Source organism: Coregonus clupeaformis, chromosome 26 (genome assembly GCF_020615455.1).
Source record: "Coregonus clupeaformis isolate EN_2021a chromosome 26, ASM2061545v1, whole genome shotgun sequence".
Lineage (NCBI taxonomy): Eukaryota > Metazoa > Chordata > Actinopteri > Salmoniformes > Salmonidae > Coregonus > Coregonus clupeaformis.
In genome coordinates, this window is record NC_059217.1 from 32,443,509 (window position 1) to 32,461,854 (window position 18,346).

Sequence of the window (18,346 nt, forward strand, 5' to 3'; positions counted from 1 at the left end):
AACAGTTGATCATCCACATTCCTACTAAATCCTGGCCTCTCGGTTTCCACCCTCCCTGGACGTGTGTGCAAAGTGTGTGTGAGGAGTTTTGTTTCCAACCTGCCTGAGAAAGAGGATTAAGTTCTTGACCAACCTGGTCTCAGAGCATTTCGTATTATTCGGTACATAAAACCAAGACACTCCATTTTGTATGATATGTTACATTTCGTATGGTATGTATTAATTTGTGGATGGCCACGATTTACAATTCGTATGATGTTACGAATTGCAATTTGCTGAATGTCGGCAAGTTTTATCTAGCTTCATTCTTCTCCCACTTCCCGCCACTGGACTTCCTCTCCTCACTATATTTGGTGGTGAGTGTAAGTTCTAAACAGATGCTTCAGATTTATACATCCTGTGAGACATCTTGCGCCCACCTGTGGGTAAATGTTGTATTTTGCCTCCTACGGTATTAGTCTTGATATTCCATCTAGATACTGACATCTAGTGGTGCTATCTGTAACTACATGTTGGTTATTTGAACTGAATCATGAGTTAACAGACTGAAGAATAAACTACCACAGTCACAGGTTTACTTTTTAACAGCATATTATTTTATTAGTTTCTTTAACCAAACCAAGAATGTAAATAAGACCGTACATATTTTAATACAGCGATGTACCCCCTGTACAAGTAAAACAAAAAAACAAAACTAATTATCATCATGATCACACCCTCCACCACTCCCTCCTACACAATTCTCATCCCCTGTTCTGGTTAGAGGGGGGTGGACTGGGGCAACTGGCTCCCTATCCCCCTAACCACTAGGGGAGCATACTACTGTACATTTCTGAAGGACCCTTGTCACCATGGTAAACCCGAGATGAGTGAGCGGTGTAGGCTTGAGTGAGACTGAGTGAGCGGGGGTTAGCTGGAGAAACGGGAAAAGACAGGGCCGATCTCTCCTCTCAACACTAACACCTGTCCTACTGCCCCAGAACACAGTAGAACTACAGTCTACAGTTCAACTCGAGGCTTTTTTCTCATTTTGTATTCTGTCTCTTTTCCTCTTGGTGAGGGTTCACAGAATGCCACACTGAACTATTTTCTGTTTCTACAGTTTTAAAAAGTAACCCCCCCCCCACTCTCTAGCCCTCTCCTGCTGTGTGTGTGTCCGGGCTAAGGGCACCAGAACTCATTCACTCTCTCTGTCAGTCAGTAGCAGCAGGGTTGGGTGCCCTACAGTAAAGTGTGTGTGCGAGAGACACCGTGAGGATGGGTGTGTGAGCGGTGGTGGAGGGGTGTATTATAGGTGTACTCTATTCTCCTCTTGAGGGATGCAGGGGGAGGAAGGAAGAGGGGAGTGTGTGAGACTTATCCCTAGACTGGATTCAGGGTGTCTGTAGTAACCGTTTACCGACAACCCATAATAACTCCCCTTCCACTCTGCTGCCATAGCAACAGGGATTTCCAAAGGCTCTGTGATATATTTGCGCTGCTCAACCTTTGGCTAAAGATACAGGAGAGAACCGGGCAATAGCCTCCCCATGTGTGCAACACGCAAAACACAAACGCACACACCACCATGTCAGGCAAAGAAATGAGAGCAGAAAGCAGGAGGGAAGGCAGACTTATCAATAAATCAATCGATCAAGCAATCAACTGCTGTATCTTACCTTTTTTCTCTAGGAAAACAAACAAAAAACTGAATTACTTACTTCATAGTTTTTCTTTAAGTAATATTGGTGAAACCGTTGAGCATTAGGGGGAGTGTGTGGTGATCATGCAGAGACACACTCACATAGCTCTGTGTTAGTAGTGATGGGAGGACAGACAGAGGAATAGAACGTGTCTGTGCTTCACTAAAAGACATCGCTTTAAATAAGATTGATTGTTCAACTACAAAAACAAAAGATTGATACATTCTTTTGTTAACAAAAAGAACAGCCCTGTCTTCATGTGATTCAACTGAGAAAAGGAAAGGAACAGAAATCATAGAGCTATAAAAATTTCAAAATCAGCAGCGAATCTCATATATTTTCTTTTTTCTCTCCCTCTTTCTCTACCATCGTGGTAGACATTTCATGTACAGCTTTCATCGCTGTCTTACGCCGAAATCACACACAGACCCCCAATAGCGGAGGACAGGAGAGAAGGAGATGGGGAGAGGTGGGAGGAGGGTGGGAGGTTGGAGCACACACAGTAGCCCTCTCATTCAGACTTATACACCCCCACATCTCCTCCCTTTCTCTCCCTCCCCCTCTCCAACAACAGCAAGGGTGATGTGTGAGAGCGAGTGATTGTGTAAATGAGTGGAGCAGCTGAATTATTTCTCCTCCTCTCCTTCTGTGGAGAATGTGTAAGGCTCTACTTCCCCTCCTCTGGTTTGATGGCCTGGGGCTTGATTGGGCCGGTCCGGATGGGCTTGCCCACCGACAGGGAGGGTTTGTCGGGCTCAGGGCGCTCCACGACTCCTACGGTCTGGTGGTTGGGGGGCAGGATGTCGAGGGGGAGTTTGTCGCCTCCCTGGTCGAGACGAGAGGGTTTGGAGACTGATGGAGCCTTGAGCTGCTGCTCTGAGAAGAATTTATGAGTTGACTGGAGAACCTCGGCTCGCTGCTTCGCCTGCGGAACCGACAGGAGATCAACCAGTTAATATAGCTATCAAATCAATCAATTAATCACGTCGTACTGCTGGGTTCATTTAGGATACATCAGATTTTTCACCACCAGGCACATTCTAGTTCAACCAGTCAACTAATCAGCAAGCAGGACTAGAGCAAAAATTTGTAACATTGGGGGTACTCAAGGGCCAAAGTTGAGAAACACTCCTGTACAGAGCTCACCACACATGTACAGAGCTCACCAAAGACATGTACACTACAGTACCCATAACCCTTCAGTACTATACTATACCTTGAGGTCCTGCTCTGCCTGGCTGCCTCTGGGACCTGGTGGGCCTCGAGGTGCGAGAGGGGGAGGAGGCCCTCTGGGGGGGTGGGAGAGGTGCTGCTGGGGGAACTGCTGCGGTAGCGGCCGGGGGTGAGGCATCAGACCCCCTCCCAGGGAGGGAGACATGGGGGGTGGGCCCATAGGCGAACGCTGCATCCCTCCACCAAATGAGTTAGCATGTTGGGTGTGGGGGGGAGGGCGCACCAGAGGAGAGACCATGTTGGGCTGAGACAGAATCTGAAAGGAGGGAGAGAAGGAGAAAGGTTTTATTTTATTTTTATAAAAAGGGTTAGTGTTAGGCTCTGGCCTATCCCTCTTCAGTGTGTATTACCTGTGGGTTGAACTGTCCAGGGAAGTGCTGTGTGATCCTCATGGCAGCAGAGCTGGGCTGGAACTGTTTCTGGTACAGCATGCTGTTCATCTTACTGGACTGGCTGCTGGGAGACGTAGAGCTGGCCCTGACCAGACACAACAATACATCAGCTCTTGGCACACTAATAAACAGGTAGAAGGTGTGCGTGTTACCAGTAAGGACTAGAGGTGAGTGTGTGTGTGAGAGTTACCTGTAAGGACTAGATGTAGGGGTAGTGCTCCTAGCGCTGTGAGGAGGAGTTCCAGGCTTCATGTCCATCCCACTGCCAAACAGCTTCAGGTCCATCTCACACATCTGGACATGAAACAGACAGGGCAGAGACGCATTAGATCATGTGCTGCTAGCATCTCACCAACACAACGCTCACACACACAGCTACAATATCATAAGGCTTCGAGACATACAAACAAGTGTCTCTCTCTCACATACGCAGAGCTTTATATTCGTTCCCTGGTACGTACCTTGCTGGAGGGGGGCTGCATCATGCTGTGTGTAGGTCCGAAGGGTCCCCTGTAGGGCTGGGATACAGGGGGCTGGCGGCTGGGGGGCTGAGCCTGGGGAGGGGTGGGTGGCAGCGCCAGGAGGGGTTGGCTGCCCCCAGAACCATAGTTAGGAAGACCTAGCTGGGAGCCCGGCAGAGGGACTTGCACCTAGAGAGGACAGGGCGAGAGAGAGAGAGGTGAGTTAGTTTCAATGTCATGATTGTCTGTTTTGACATTCATCTGTTTGAAAGCGTGTAAATAATGTGTATACCTGCTGCATGGCAGAGCTAGGAGACTGTGTGTTACTATAGTAACTGCTCTGTCCATGTTGCTGCACCTGCCCCGAGTACAGGTTAGAATGCTGACTCATCCCCTGACGCTGGAGAGGGAGAGGGGGGGGGGGGTGTTAAGACTATATTCCTTACAAAGCTCTTGTATAACCACATAGAAGCTCGAGCATTTACCAAGATAACATGAGTTCTCCCACTCAACAGTTGTGAATACATTATAAGAACGTTGTTACTACATCGTGCGTACCTTATCCCATACCTGCAGTAGGTGTGTGTCTATCAGCTGGGATCCTCCCATGCCAGAGGGCTGGTTGAGCTGCGGTTCAAACAGGATGGGGATGTGTGTGTTGGAGGGCTGCTGGTAGGCCAGGCTGGACTGAGGCTTGCCCAGATCAGGGCCCCCAACCCCTGGGTAGCTGTGGAGAGACGGCCCTGATAACATCATGGGGCTGGGCTGGGACAGGCTGCTCTGCATAAAGGCCTGCTGAGACCTGCAGGACAGAGGAGGAGAGAGTTCAAATAGTGTGTGATCAAACACACACACACACACACACCTCTTACCGGTCAGAGTGACTACACTTCACCCAAACAGCATTGTTTGATAAATACACAAACAGCAACATATCCTGCCACATATCAGTGTATGTGTGTTACTATCATAGTGTGTGTGTTACCTGTAAGGCTGAATTGAGGAGCTGAAGAGGTCCTGTGGCTGGGAGACGGGAGGTCCAGTGCTGAGGCCTAGCTGGGCCTGGTGAGAGTGTGTGTGTTGGTGTGTGTGTTGGTGCTGGCCCTGCAGGGGAGCATAGATGGGGATTGGAATCTGCTGCACCGCTGCCTGCTGGAGGGGAGAAAATAAGGCCTTATAAGGCTTCACAAGGGAAGAATAAGGTTTTATAAGGGGAGAATAAGGCTACATAAGGAAAGTTTAAGCTTTAAGACTAGTTAAAGAGATCCTTGTAGTGTGTACCTGTGAGAGTCTAGGCTGGTAGCCCTGCTGCTGTGCCAGAGAGGGAGGTGCCAGGCGGGGGTTGCTGAACAGGTGACTGGTGTCCATGTAGAACGCTGGAATCTGGGCTGCAGAACCCACAGACAGACAGAGAGCGACAGAGACACAGAGAGAGAGAGAGACAGAGAGAGAGAGACACAGAGAGATAGAGAGAGAGAGAGAGAGAGAGAGAGAGAGAGAGAGAGAGAGAGATGAGAGAGAGAGGCAGGCAGACAGACAGACAGACCCGAGAGAGGCAGGCAGGCAGGCAGACCGAGAGAGGCAGGCAGGCAGGCAGACCGAGAGAGGCAGGCAGGCAGGCAGACCGAGAGAGGCAGGCAGGCAGGCAGACCGAGAGAGGCAGGCAGGCAGGCAGACCGAGAGAGGCAGGCAGGCAGACCGACAGACCGAGAGAGGCAGGCAGGCAGACCGACAGACCGAGAGAGGCAGGCAGGCAGACCGACAGAGGCAGGCAGGCAGACAGACAGACAGAGAGAGAGGCAGGCAGACAGACAGACCGAGAGAGAGGCAGACAGACAGACCGAGAGAGAGAGAGGCATACAGACAGACCGAGAGAGAGAGGCAGACAGACATCCCGAGAGAGAGAGGCAGGCAGACCGAGAGAGGCAGGCAGGCAGACCGAGAGAGGCAGGCAGGCAGACCGACAGACAGACCGAGAGAGAGGCAGGCAGACAGACAGACCGAGAGAGAGGCAGGCAGACAGGCAGAGAGGCAGACAGACCGAGAGAGAGAGGCAGACAGACAGACCGAGAGAGAGAGGCAGACAGACCGAGAGAGAGAGGCAGACAGACAGACCGAGAGAGAGAGGCAGACAGACAGACCGAGAGAGAGAGGCAGGCAGACCGAGAGAGGCAGGCAGGCAGACCGACAGACAGACCGAGAGAGGCAGGCAGACAGGCAGACAGACAGACCGAGAGAGAGAGGCAGACAGACAGACAGACAGACCGAGAGAGAGAGGCAGACGGACAGACCGAGAGAGAGAGGCAGACGGACAGACCGAGAGAGAGAGGCAGACGGACAGACCGAGAGAGAGAGGCAGACGGACAGACCGAGAGAGAGAGGCAGACGGACAGACCGAGAGAGAGAGGCAGACGGACAGACCGAGAGAGAGAGGCAGACGGACAGACCGAGAGAGAGAGGCAGACGGACAGACCGAGAGAGAGAGGCAGACGGACAGACCGAGAGAGAGAGGCAGACGGACAAACCGAGAGAGGCAGAGACAGAGAAAGAGACAGAAAGAGAGACAGACAGTCAGAGAGAGACAGACAGAGAGAGAGACAGATAATAGAATCAGGGAAACAGAAAGAGAGAAAAGGGGATCAAAACTCCTAAATTCACAAACTCACCACAATCCTGACAAACGCATGTCTATTGTGTGTCCTGACAACACTTTTAATCACTAGCATCACCTTCAGTAATATCACAGCTGTCTCCATCTCAGATCACATAAGGATTGTCAATGCATTGACCTTTCCCTCTCTAAATGCGTGTCCTCTATGAGCCGTGATGGCTGTTCCTGTGGGCTCAGCTCTCTCTGATAGAGGCTAATAGCTGACCTCCCTATGGGGCCAACTGTACTCAGCTCTATAGCTAGCATGCCAATGGGAGGCTCACTCAGCAGTCACTGATACGAGACAAGAGAGAGGAGCACAACACTAAATAGCTGTCTCATCATAAAAGCTTATAAGCCTCCATACCCATTGAACAGAACTGTTTTCATTCAAGTTTAGTAGTATCTGCTAGTCTAAGTAACTAACTAGGGACACTTTTTTTCCTGGTGAGGTAACGTAGTTAGGGAAAAACCTCTAAGTGCATACAAGCGTCAGATGCGTTGGAGGTCTCACCTGCTGCAGACTGGGAGACGTAGACCTGTGGAGTCTGTTGCTGCTGGGGTAGCAAGGGGGCCACACAGCCCAGCTGGGAGAAGCTGGTCCCAGCCATGGATCCTGTCTGCAGCTGCTGGGGTTTCACCATGCAGATGTTGGGGGGGTCAGAGGCCGTGGTGGTCTTAGTGCTCAGAGAGGACGTGGTGTAGGTCCCAGCACCTAGGGAGGGGGAATATGTCACTACACCCGGTTTCTGTTGCAGTTTATGTGGGTGATGTTGCCCAACAATCCATATATTAGACGGGTAACAAATATTAGTGTAAAAGCATTGTATAACAAGTATTAATCGGACGTACAAAGAAATACAGTACCTGTCAGAGAGGTGCTTGGTGTAACAGAGGCCACTGGTATCTGAGGCATGGAGGCAGAGGAGAAGGAGGAGTAGGAAGAGGAGGTGCAGGAGGTGATGGGAGAAGAGGTGACAGGAGAGCTCTTCTCTACTAGGCTGGGGGAGTTCTCCCACGCTTTACGAGCTGACTCCATCTAAACAGAGAGAAGAAAGGTCAAATAAATGAATTAGAAGTTGGACAGTCAAATGCATAGGGTGTACTGCATGTGTGTTACCTTCAGTGTGAGGTCTACAGTAGTGGTGTGTATACAGTAGCTGTGTGTGTGTGTGGTGTGTGTGTGTGTACCTCAATGTTTCCTCTGTTTTCCATGACTGAAACATAAGTCGATCTCAGATCAGCGGGCCACATCAGGATTTTGAAATTCAATGGAGGGCCGTACAGATTTTATGACCGATTTGTCAAAAATTTGAGGGCTAGAAAAAGGGCAGTTATTTGGAAATATATAGGTCCATTATAATTTCTACATACTTTCTATCTAGTTTTAGAAGTTCATAGTGTGGCCTGGAATGTTTTTTTTTACACTAAAAAAAAAATAATCCCAATTTACTCAAACCTCATGTGTCATCCATGACGGAACTCTGTCGCAGAGACGGAGAACTTTAACCCCTGCCATCTGAATGTGCGCCATTGCGCTGTAGGGAGATGATGGGGAGAAAGTGGTGGCCGTGTGCTCATTCGCGCGCCACTGCTTACTCTGTTTGATACTAATGCACGTGGTAAGTCACGGATTCGCAAACCTTTTTGCCCCGTGACCCCATTTATATTATTTATATTTATTTATATATATATATATATTATATATATATATATATATATATATATATATATATATATATATATATATATACACTTTTTTTATCACGACCCCACCATGTAAAAAAAAGTGATGTCAATCAACAGCCAATGTTAACTTTCTTATTTGCGGCTATGACAGTCTATTACAAAATCAGTCTGACCGTACTTCAATCTGAAGCGAGTATGGTTTGAAGTGAGTGAAACTGCAACAGAACGGTATTGGGAAGTTCAGGCAATAATTGTGTATGATGTTCTTTTTCCCCTAGTCTGATTTGGTGATGGGTCCTGTCCACTCTGTTCTAACGAGTTCTGCTTGTGAGCATTGCTCTGTTTGTCACAACCACATTTATGAGACAGAGCATATAAACACCACTAGTCCCAATAGGAGACCAAGCAAATACACAACACAAGCTCATGTAGAAGATATCGGAGTTTACGCACTTATTATTATAAGCGCGGTTCTATGAACCAAGCGGCATTTATTTTATTTTTCTCTCACGACCCTATTTTCAAATCACGTCGAGACCCCTAGTTTGGGAAACGCTGTTGTAACTTGTCACTGATCTGAAAATTGCGTCTTAGCAGAAATATTTTTAAAAGATCATAAATCATATTATTTTGATTATGTACAGATTGTTGGACTTATATGAACACGCTGTCATGCATCACTGCAACGAGCCATCACATGAATGAGAAGTGGGACATGAAGTCCCATGTACTGACAACTGAGGACATGGAGGAGAGGCACACAGAGAACCTAAAACGGCATTAATACCGTCGTTGCTGAGTGGGTGGGGGACAGCAGTAAGGTGAGCGCTGTCTGGTAGGTCATTTTATGATTTTCTTTAAACAATAAAAAAATAGCAGTTTAAACGTTAAGATTTTTTTTTGCATTTGTCACATCCCTAGTAACTAGGCCTAGGACCCCTAGACAAAGTGAGTGCAACAATATCCGTAGGCTAGTTATGGGTTTTGTAACATTACCTTCAGTGTGAGGTCAACACTAGCAGGAGAGACAGTACTGAGGCTGGAGCTCTGCTGTAGGGCCTCTCTACGAGGGAGAGAGTGGGGCAGGGGCACATTGGCTACCAGCCTCTCCTCCATCTTACTCCCTCCAGTAGGAACGCTGTCAGCCAGAGAGGACGAGGGGGTGGTGTAGTCAGTCACTGACTCCTGATGGGGGGTGAAACAAAATGATGTCAATATAATCGTAATGAATGGAACACAGGTAACTGTCAAAATAATGGAAACACTTGTTTAAATTAGGGATACAAAGTATATTGAAAGCAGGTGCTTCAACACAGGTGTGGTTCCTGAGTTAAGCAATCAACATCCCATCATGTATACAGTCCATTCAGAAAGTATTCAGACCCCTTGACTTTTTCCACATTGTTAAGTTACAGCCTTGTTCTAAAATTGATAAAATCGTTATTTTTTTGTCATCAATCTACACACAATACTCCATAACGACAAAGCAAAAATTGGTTTTTAGAAATTTTAGCAAATGTATAAAGAATTAAGAACTGAAATATTACATTTACATAAGTCTTCAGAACCTTTACTCAGTACTTTGTTGAAGCACCTTTGCCAGCGATTACAGCCTCGAGTCTTCTTGGGTATGATGCTACAAGCTTAGCGCACCTGTATTTGGGGAGTTTCTCCCATTCTTCTCTGCAGATCCTCTCAAGCTCTGTCAGGTTGGATGGGGAGCGTTGCTGCACAGCTATTTTAAGGTCTCTCCAGAGATGTCCGATCGGGTTCAAGAGCGTGCTCTGGCTGGGCCACTCAAGGACTTTCAGAGACTTGTCCCGAAGCCACTCCTGCGTTGTCTTGGCTGTGTGCTTAAGGTTGTTGTTCTGTTGGAAGGTGAACCTTCGCCCCAGTCTGAGGTCCTGAGCAGGTTTTCATCAAGGATCTCTCTGTACTTTGCTCTGTTCATCTTTGCCTCGATCCTGACTAGTCTCCCAGTCCCTGCCGCTGAAAAACATCCCCACTGCATGATGCTGCCACCACCATGCTTCACCGTAGGGATGGTGCCAGGTTTCCTCCAGACTTGACGCTTGGCATTCAGTACAAAGAGTTCAATCTTGGTTTCATCAGACTGGAGAATCTTGTTTCTTATGGTCTGAGTCTTTAGGTGCCTTTTGGCAAACTCCAAGCGGGCTGTCATGTGCCTTTACTGAGGAGTGGCTTCCGTCTGGTCACTCTACCATAAAGGCTTGATTGGTGGAGTGCTGCAGAGATGGTTGTCTTTCTGGAAGGTTCTCCCATCTCCACAGAGGAACTCTAGAGCTCTGTCAGAGTGACCATCAGGTTCTTGGTCACCTCCCTGACCAAGGCCCTTCTCCCCCGATTGCTCAGTTTGGCCGGCAGGCCAGCTCTAGGAAGAGTCCTGGTGGTTCCAAACATCTTCCATTTAAGAATGATGGAGGCCACTGTGTTCTTGGGGACCTTCAATGCTGCAGAAATTTTTTGGTAGCCTTTCCCAGATCTGTGCCTCGACACAATCCTGTCTCAGAGCTCTACAGACAATTCCTTCGACCTCATGGCTTGGTTTTTGCTTTGACGTGCACTGTCAACTGTGGGACCTTATATGGACAGGTGTGTGCCTTTCCAAATCATGTCCAATCAATTGAATTTACCACAGGTGGACTCCAATCAAGTTGTAGAAACATCAAGAATGACCAATGGAAACAGGGTGCACCTGAGCTCAATTTCGAGTTTCATAGCATAGGGTCTGAATAATTATGTAAATAAGGTATCTGTTTTTTGTTTTTTCTAAATGTGCAGAAAAATGATAAAAACCTGTTTTCACTTTGTCATTATGGGGTATTGTGTGTAGATTGATGAGGACAATTTCTTATTTAATCCAGTTTAGAATAAGGCTGTAACGTAACAAAATGTGGAAAAAGTCAAGGGGTCTGAACACTGTACAAATGCTTGGCAGGCCATTATTTTGGCTACTGTGATTATGCCTCCATAGGTTGACAACACCCCCATCCAAAGGGTATGAGTGGTCACAATGGTATGATAAACATGAAAACGAAGTAAACCATATGCCTCAGTCACCAGAGCCCAACCCAATTGAACACTTATGGGAGATTCTGGAGCGGTGCCTGAGACAGCGTTTTCCACCACCATCTACAAAACACCAAATGATGGAATTTCTCGTGGAAGATTGGCGTTGAATCCCTCCAATAGAGTTCCAGACACTTGTAGAATCTATGCCAAGGTGCATTGAAGCTATTCTGGCCCAACGCCCTATTAAGACACTTAATGTTGGGGTTTCCTTTATTTTGGCAGTTACCTGTACATTCCTATTTAAAGCAGGGTTCTGAGGTGGATAGACTGGTGGCCATATCGGGTATACCATTTCAACCAACCCCATCCCCTCTCACCTTGGAACTGCTGGCGTACTCTGCAGAGGGTATGGTGATCATCCCCTCAATGTCGCCCCCCAGCTCAGGAACAGAGGTGTCTGTGTTGGTGGGGCTTGAGTCTACTGCTCTGCTGGACCCTCCAGGTACTATCCCCCCATCCAGACCCTCTCCCTCCCCCCCGCAGACGTCCTTAGCCTTGCGGTTACGGAGGGAGCGTTCTTTACCGATAGGGCCAGGCTTGTACTCCTTAGGCTCTACTGGCTCCATGTCAGGGAGCTGGGGAGGGAGAGGGAAAGAGAGCGATAAAGTTAGAGTAAAAAAAACAAACTATGAAGAATCATAACGTATCAATCACTATCGATTTTCTGAGTATTTCAGTCAGTCAGTCAGTCAGTCAGTGTTGTACCCTACCTTCTGTGTTTTGATGGGCCCGGCACGGGGCTGTTTCTGTCTCTGTTCTTTCGGAGCAGGTAGTTTGTCGTCAGATCCAGTCTCTAGCATGGCTGGTACACCATCGCTGTCTGTACTGCCAGATGAGGACGGGGCTCCAAACTGGATACTGTCCATCCCCAGATCCACACTGCCTTCTGAGCCAGGATTTAGTCCCTTCAACACACAATACTTTTTTTAGAGCCACAATGAAACAGAACAGACCCATAGCTGGTCAGTCTGTTGTACAAAACAGGTTGTGAAACACTGTGCAAGATGGCTACTAGGCAGAGAAAGAGGGAGGTTTGTACCTCAGGAATGAGGGCCCCAGTGAAGGAGGTGAGAGGTTTGTTCCAGGCACTGACTGAAGGAGGCTGAGGAGGGCTGATCGGTCCAACTGAAACACACACAACATATTAGACAAGTTTAAACGTTTTCACTAATAAAATGTAAATCTCTGGTGAAATATGACTGTGTCCTGCGGTTGTGTGACTCACGTTTCTTGACGTCGGGGAGGATGGTGGATCCGGCCACCTTGTTCTCCCAGAGTTCCGTACCCAGAGTGCTGTGGGGCTGCGTGGCTGGAGCCACAGGGGGCAGGGAGATCTTAGAGGTGAAGTCCACAGTGGTGGGGGTCGGGGCAGAGGGTAGGTGGGCCAAAGAGACCTCCAGAGTCTGGGGAGAGGCAGCAGGCTGGGAGGGGGGAGGGAGCTGGGGGGCAGAGAGATGGGGCTGGGGTTTTTGGGGGGGAGGTGGGGGCTGTGGCTGTGAGGCTTGCTGTTGTTGTTGCGATGCTTGTTGTTGCTGCTGCTGTTTTTTGGCAAATCTGGGAGGCAGCTTGCCTCCTCCTCCTCCTCTCCCCCTTCTCCCCTGGTCCTTTCTTCCCATAGTGCTGTAAACGGACACACAATGCAACAACATACAGGTTAGGGATGTCAGATGTTATGGTCCTCAATTTGAGTCTTGTGTCAATGTGTCCCTAGTCAATACAGGAGTAATTGCCTTCCAGTGGTGAAGTGCACACTCCCTCTCTCCCGCATCCCTCCTCCCTCTCACCTGTGTAGTCTGTTCTTCTTTCTTTCTCCTCTCCTCGTCCTGTAGTCGTTTCTGTTGTTTGCGTGAGACCACCTCAGTGAAGCCGTCGTCTGCAGTGTTAGACTGGGGGTCCTCTAAGGTCGTCACCTCTGGATGGTCATCTATGATCACCACACCTATAGGACAGCACACAGGAAGTGACATCACATCAGTTCCACAGACATGGTATAAGTTCTAGAACAATATAATCTGTATAATTCTGTATTGGGCCAATATGACATTACAGTACTCGTGGCATTTTGGGAAAAATATAAATTTCAAGATGGACACTAGATAGCCTCAATGGGTATGAGCAGGTGTGTATGTGACTCACTGGCGTAGTTGTTGAGGTCAAACTGCAACAAAGCATTCTCCTTGGGTTTCTGTTTGGTCTGTTTGGCCTCGTCCTTCCTGCGTCCAGATGGATCTTTACCCCCGGGGCGCACTGCTCCCCCACCTGGGGCTGAGTCTGGGTTAGGGGCAGCTCTGGAGGAGAGGAGAGAAATAAATATTAGAGACACACAAGGCCACTGTACAGAGAAGCAGCAGCTTCATAAAAAAGGTGGTCTAAAGACTGTGGGATCTTCAGTGGTTTCAGTCCAGGATATAGTAATGTAATGGAGGACATTGCTTTCACATCAGTACAGGTGAAGGAGAGGAGACGAGACGAGGAAAGAAAACCACTTTAGACTATTGGGATGCAACCAGAAAGGGAGCGATGATGAGTACCCAGTGTATTCTCCTCCAGAGGCAGACAAAAAAAATACACCCTGACTCGCTTTATACAGTGGGGGAAAAAAGTATTTAGTCAGCCACCAATTGTGCAAGTTCTCCCACTTAAAAAGATGAGAGAGGCCTGTAATTTTCATCATAGGTACACGTCAACTATGACAGACAAAATGAGAAAAAAAATCCAGAAAATCACATTGTAGGATTTTTAATGAATTTATTTGCAAATTATGGTGGAAAATAAGTATTTGGTCAATAACAAAAGTTTCTCAATACTTTGTTATATACCCTTTGTTGGCAATGACACAGGTCAAACGTTTTCTGTAAGTCTTCACAAGGTTTTCACACACTGTTGCTGGTATTTTGGCCCATTCCTCCATGCAGATCTCCTCTAGTGCAGTGATGTTTTGGGGCTGTCGCTGGGCAACACAGACTTTCAACTCCCTCCAAAGATTTTCTATGGGGTTGAGATCTGGAGACTGGCTAGGCCACTCCAGGACCATGAAATGCTTCTTACGAAGCCACTCCTTCGTTGCCCGGGCGGTGTGTTTGGGATCATTGTCATGCTGAAAGACCCAGCCACGTTTCATCTTCAATGCCCTTGCTGATGGAAGGAGGTTTTCACTCAAAATCTCACGATACATGGCCCCATTCATTCTTTCCTTTACACGGATCAGTCGTCCTGGTCCCTTTGCAGAAAAACAGCCCCAAAGCATGATGTTTCCACCCCCATGCTTCACAGTAGGTATGGTGTTCTTTGGATGCAACTCAGCATTCTTTGTCCTCCAAACACGACGAGTTTAGTTTTGACCAAAAAGTTATATTTTGGTTTCATCTGACCATATGACATTCTCCCAATCCTCTTCTGGATCATCCAAATGCACTCTAGCAAACTTCAGACGGGCCTGGACATGTACTGGCTGAAGCAGGGGGACACGTCTGGCACTGCAGGATTTGAGTCCCTGGCGGCGTAGTGTGTTACTGATGGTAGGCTTTGTTACTTTGGTCCCAGCTCTCTGCAGGTCATTCACTAGGTCCCCCCGTGTGGTTCTGGGATTTTTGCTCACCGTTCTTGTGATCATTTTGACCCACGGGGTGAGATCTTGCGTGGAGCCCCAGATCGAGGGAGATTATCAGTGGTCTTGTATGTCTTCCATTTCCTAATAATTGCTCCCACAGTTGATTTCTTCAAACCAAGCTGCTTACCTATTGCAGATTCAGTCTTCCCAGCCTGGTGCAGGTCTACAATTTTGTTTCTGGTGTCCTTTGACAGCTCTTTGGTCTTGGCCATAGTGGAGTTTGGAGTGTGACTGTTTGAGGTTGTGGACAGGTGTCTTTTATACTGATAACAAGTTCAAACAGGTGCCATTAATACAGGTAACGAGTAGAGGACAGAGGAGCCTCTTAAAGAAGAAGTTACAGGTCTGTGAGAGCCAGAAATCTTGCTTATTTGTAGGTGACCAAATACTTATTTTCCACCATAATTTGCAAATAAATTCATTAAAAATCCTACAATGTGATTTTCTGGATTTTTTTTCTCAATTTGTCTGTCATAGTTGACGTGTACCTATGATGAAAATTACAGGCCTCTCTCGTCTTTTTAAGTGGGAGAACTTGCACAATTGGTGGCTGACTAAATACTTTTTTTCCCCCACTGTATATGTATATATAACTTCAAACCAAAACACACAGCCAGCAATTAAAACAGGATACGAAAGGAGATTAAACATTTGTCCTTCAGGAAGATTGTGTTTCCACAGCTCTCTCGCTTTCACAATCTCTCGCTCCCTCACACACACACAGTGGAGCATGGCATTGGAGTTAGGTTTTATAATATGGGTTGTATAATACGATATTGTTCATTATGTTAACTGTGAGTAGATCTAACATGCAAACAGTCAAGGCATAAGGTCAAACCAAATCACTGTGTGTGATTGGTGGATGACTCACCCTCTGCGTCCAGCCTTGCCCCCTCCTCTCCTCTCTCCCTTCCCCCCTGTGTAGCCGCGGCCTGGTTTGGGTCCGCTGTTCCCCCTGCGGTTCTGCCTCTCCACAGGACGCTGACTGGAGAAACTCCTCCTGGCCCAGGCAGGGCCCGCTACCTCGCGTTTGGGCGTCACCCCTCCCTCAGTGGGGGTCCTACTGGGGGGTGCTGAGCCTTGAGGGGGTAGGGGGGCTGGGGCCGAGGGCTGGGCAGCTGCGTTAGCAGCCTCCAGCGCTCCCCTCCTCTCCTCTCTTTCTCTCCGTTCGTTAAAATCACTGCTCTCTGACGCCGTTTCCCACTCCTCGTTGGCCTGGTCAGAAGAGTTCTGATTGGAAAGGTCAGGTGACTTGGTGCCCACGGCACAGGGCGTGGTAGGGGTGGCGTCAGGCAGGGCTGGATCAGAGGTCAGGGGCAGGTCAGCGGCTGTGGGTCCCCCCTCTACAGGCATGGTGACTGGGGTCCCTGGAGCTCTGGAGAGGGTAGGGGACAGGGAGACAGGGCCAGGCCCAGAGGCACGCACTAAGGCTGGGAGGGAGGCAGTGGAGGTAGGTCCAGGTCCAGTCTCTCCTCCAGCTAATACTGCAGCCTCTCTCTCCTTCAGCCTCCGGAAGCGGGGGGGTTTGTCCTGTCTGGGGGGTCGGGCTGGGCGAGGGCGACGGGGCCTCTCTCTGTCTCTGCTACTCTGGGGTCCCCCCTCCCCAAACTTCTTCACCTCGAAAGGACGGTCTCTGTCCCCTCGTACAGGCCGTCGGTCAGAGTGGGTGTCCCGGTTGTCGTAGCGTGATGAAGGTTCTGTGTCCTCAGGGCGGAAGGTCTCCATAGGTTTAGAGGGCCACAGGGAGGACAACTCTCTGGTTCCTGGTCGTCTGAGAGGAGCTGACCTAGTACCCCCTCTCTCCCTGGCTCCCCCTCGCCTGCTGTACAGGCCCCCTCTCCCCCGCCGTGACGGCTCTCCTTTGGGCAGGAAGCCTGGCTTGGGCCTACCCTCCTCATCTCCTCCCCTGAGCCCTCCTTTCTCCCCCAGGTGAGGGGGTCCAAAGCCAGGTTTGTGTGGTCCGGAGCGGTGCTCTCCTGGTAGTTCCCTGCGGAGCGGGCGGGGTGGTTTGGCGCTGGGCTCACGGTCTGAAGCCCCCGTGTCGCTAGCGGACTCCCGTCCTCCTTCACTCTCCGAGTCGGTATTGGAGCCACGACGCCTCCTGCGTTTGGGCATTACTTCGAAGTCAGAGCTCTCGCTGCGCGTCTCGCTCTCTTCACGGCAGCAGCGGAAGGCAATGCCGCCACCAATGGCGGGGAGGTCTGAGCGTGAGCGCGGCTCCCGGTAAGGGTACTCCCCTCGACTACGACCCCGGCCACCTCTATTTCGACCACTGTAAGTCCCCCGAAAACTCCGTCCTCGAGAGTAGTACTCCCCTCTGCCTCTGGCTCTAAAACCATCAGCCGGCCAGTCTCTCTCTCTGTCCCTCTCCATCTCTCTCTCCCGATCTCTTTCCCTCTCTCGCTCTCTCTCCCGTTCCCTCTCTCTCTCCTCACGGCGGTAGGCCCGTGGAGGCAGGTTGGACTCCTTCCTACAGGATAGTTTAGGTTCAGGGTGTTTGTCATTGGTCGTTGGTTTGTCTGTCTTGTTGTCCTGGGAGGCTGGTGTCGGTGCTCCTGACAGGGCCTGTGTGTCTCTGGATCTCTGGGGGCCATTCACAGACCCCTCCTCGGTCTCAGGGGCCTCCCTCTTCCCATCCCTCTCCCTGTCCTTCTCTCTTTCTCCCTGGGGCCTGTCCCTGGGGCCCCCAGACACAGCAGCAGCCGCAGAGGCAGCTTTCACTCCTCCTCGCTCCTCCTTCTTGGGTCTCTCCCCTCTTTCCCCTCTCTCTCTGTGTCTCTCTCTCTCCTCCCGCTGCTCTCTCTCTTCCTTCATGTCTCGGAGTACAGGTTTCTTAATGGGTCCAGACCTGCGTACAGGCCTCTCTCCCCCTGGCCCGTCCCTCCGGCTGGCCACTGACCTCCCTCCCAAGCGCAGCTCATTCTTCTGCTTGCTAGGGGCTGGCAGGGGCAGCTTCTCTGGCTTGTGGAGGATGTCGGATGGAGGAGTGGGCCGGTTGTTGGCCACAGAAGCCTGGGAGAAAGGCTCTTTCCTGGCCTTCAGTTCGTCTGGGCCTGGCCTCTCCCCTGCATCCTGGAGCTCAAGTGTCTTTGTGCCCAGGGGGAGGCTGTCGAACATGGCCTCATCCAGTTTGAGGGAGTGGCTGGAGCCCTGGGAGATGGTCCTCTGTAGCATGGCCTGTCCCAGAGCCTCAACCTCCACTCCAGTGGGCAAGCCAGGCTCCTCTGGCTCAAAGGGGGACCCACCAGGCCCTCTCTCTGTCTGCAGGGATCCTGTAGCCTCCTCTGGGCCTGGGCCGAACCCTGACAGGGGCTCTGTGGGGTTTCTGAAGAAGTCAGTCTTGCTGCGGGGCTCAAGAGGACTGATTTCCTTGCTGGGGTACATGGCTGGGGTACCCCGGTCCAGCTCCAACCCAGAGTCCAACCTGGGGAAGAGCGAGAGAGATGTTTTAATAAAAAACGCAGCAAACATGGTGGACAATATTTGATGACAGAAGTGGCTGCCTCTCAATATGCACTGTGGAGGTGAGGAAAGAA

At 49.7% G+C, this 18,346-nt stretch overlaps 1 protein-coding gene across 1 annotated transcript in view; it reads right to left on the reverse strand.

Annotated features, from left to right (window-relative positions):
• Positions 1–573: 573 nt before the first annotated feature.
• LOC121540195 (protein PRRC2C-like) overlaps positions 574–18,346 on the reverse strand; it is a 50,849-nt gene continuing 33,076 nt past the window's right edge. The window contains 20 exon segments of the mRNA XM_045207819.1: positions 574–2,607; positions 2,899–3,171; positions 3,266–3,392; positions 3,498–3,601; positions 3,769–3,957; positions 4,061–4,168; positions 4,339–4,570; positions 4,754–4,920; positions 5,050–5,156; positions 6,933–7,133; positions 7,286–7,457; positions 9,104–9,292; positions 11,518–11,775; positions 11,911–12,105; positions 12,240–12,325; positions 12,426–12,660; positions 12,662–12,820; positions 12,985–13,139; positions 13,337–13,488; positions 15,682–18,234. Of these exon segments, the coding sequence (XP_045063754.1) occupies positions 2,350–2,607; positions 2,899–3,171; positions 3,266–3,392; positions 3,498–3,601; positions 3,769–3,957; positions 4,061–4,168; positions 4,339–4,570; positions 4,754–4,920; positions 5,050–5,156; positions 6,933–7,133; positions 7,286–7,457; positions 9,104–9,292; positions 11,518–11,775; positions 11,911–12,105; positions 12,240–12,325; positions 12,426–12,660; positions 12,662–12,820; positions 12,985–13,139; positions 13,337–13,488; positions 15,682–18,234 (5,920 nt within the window). The 3' untranslated portion in view covers positions 574–2,349.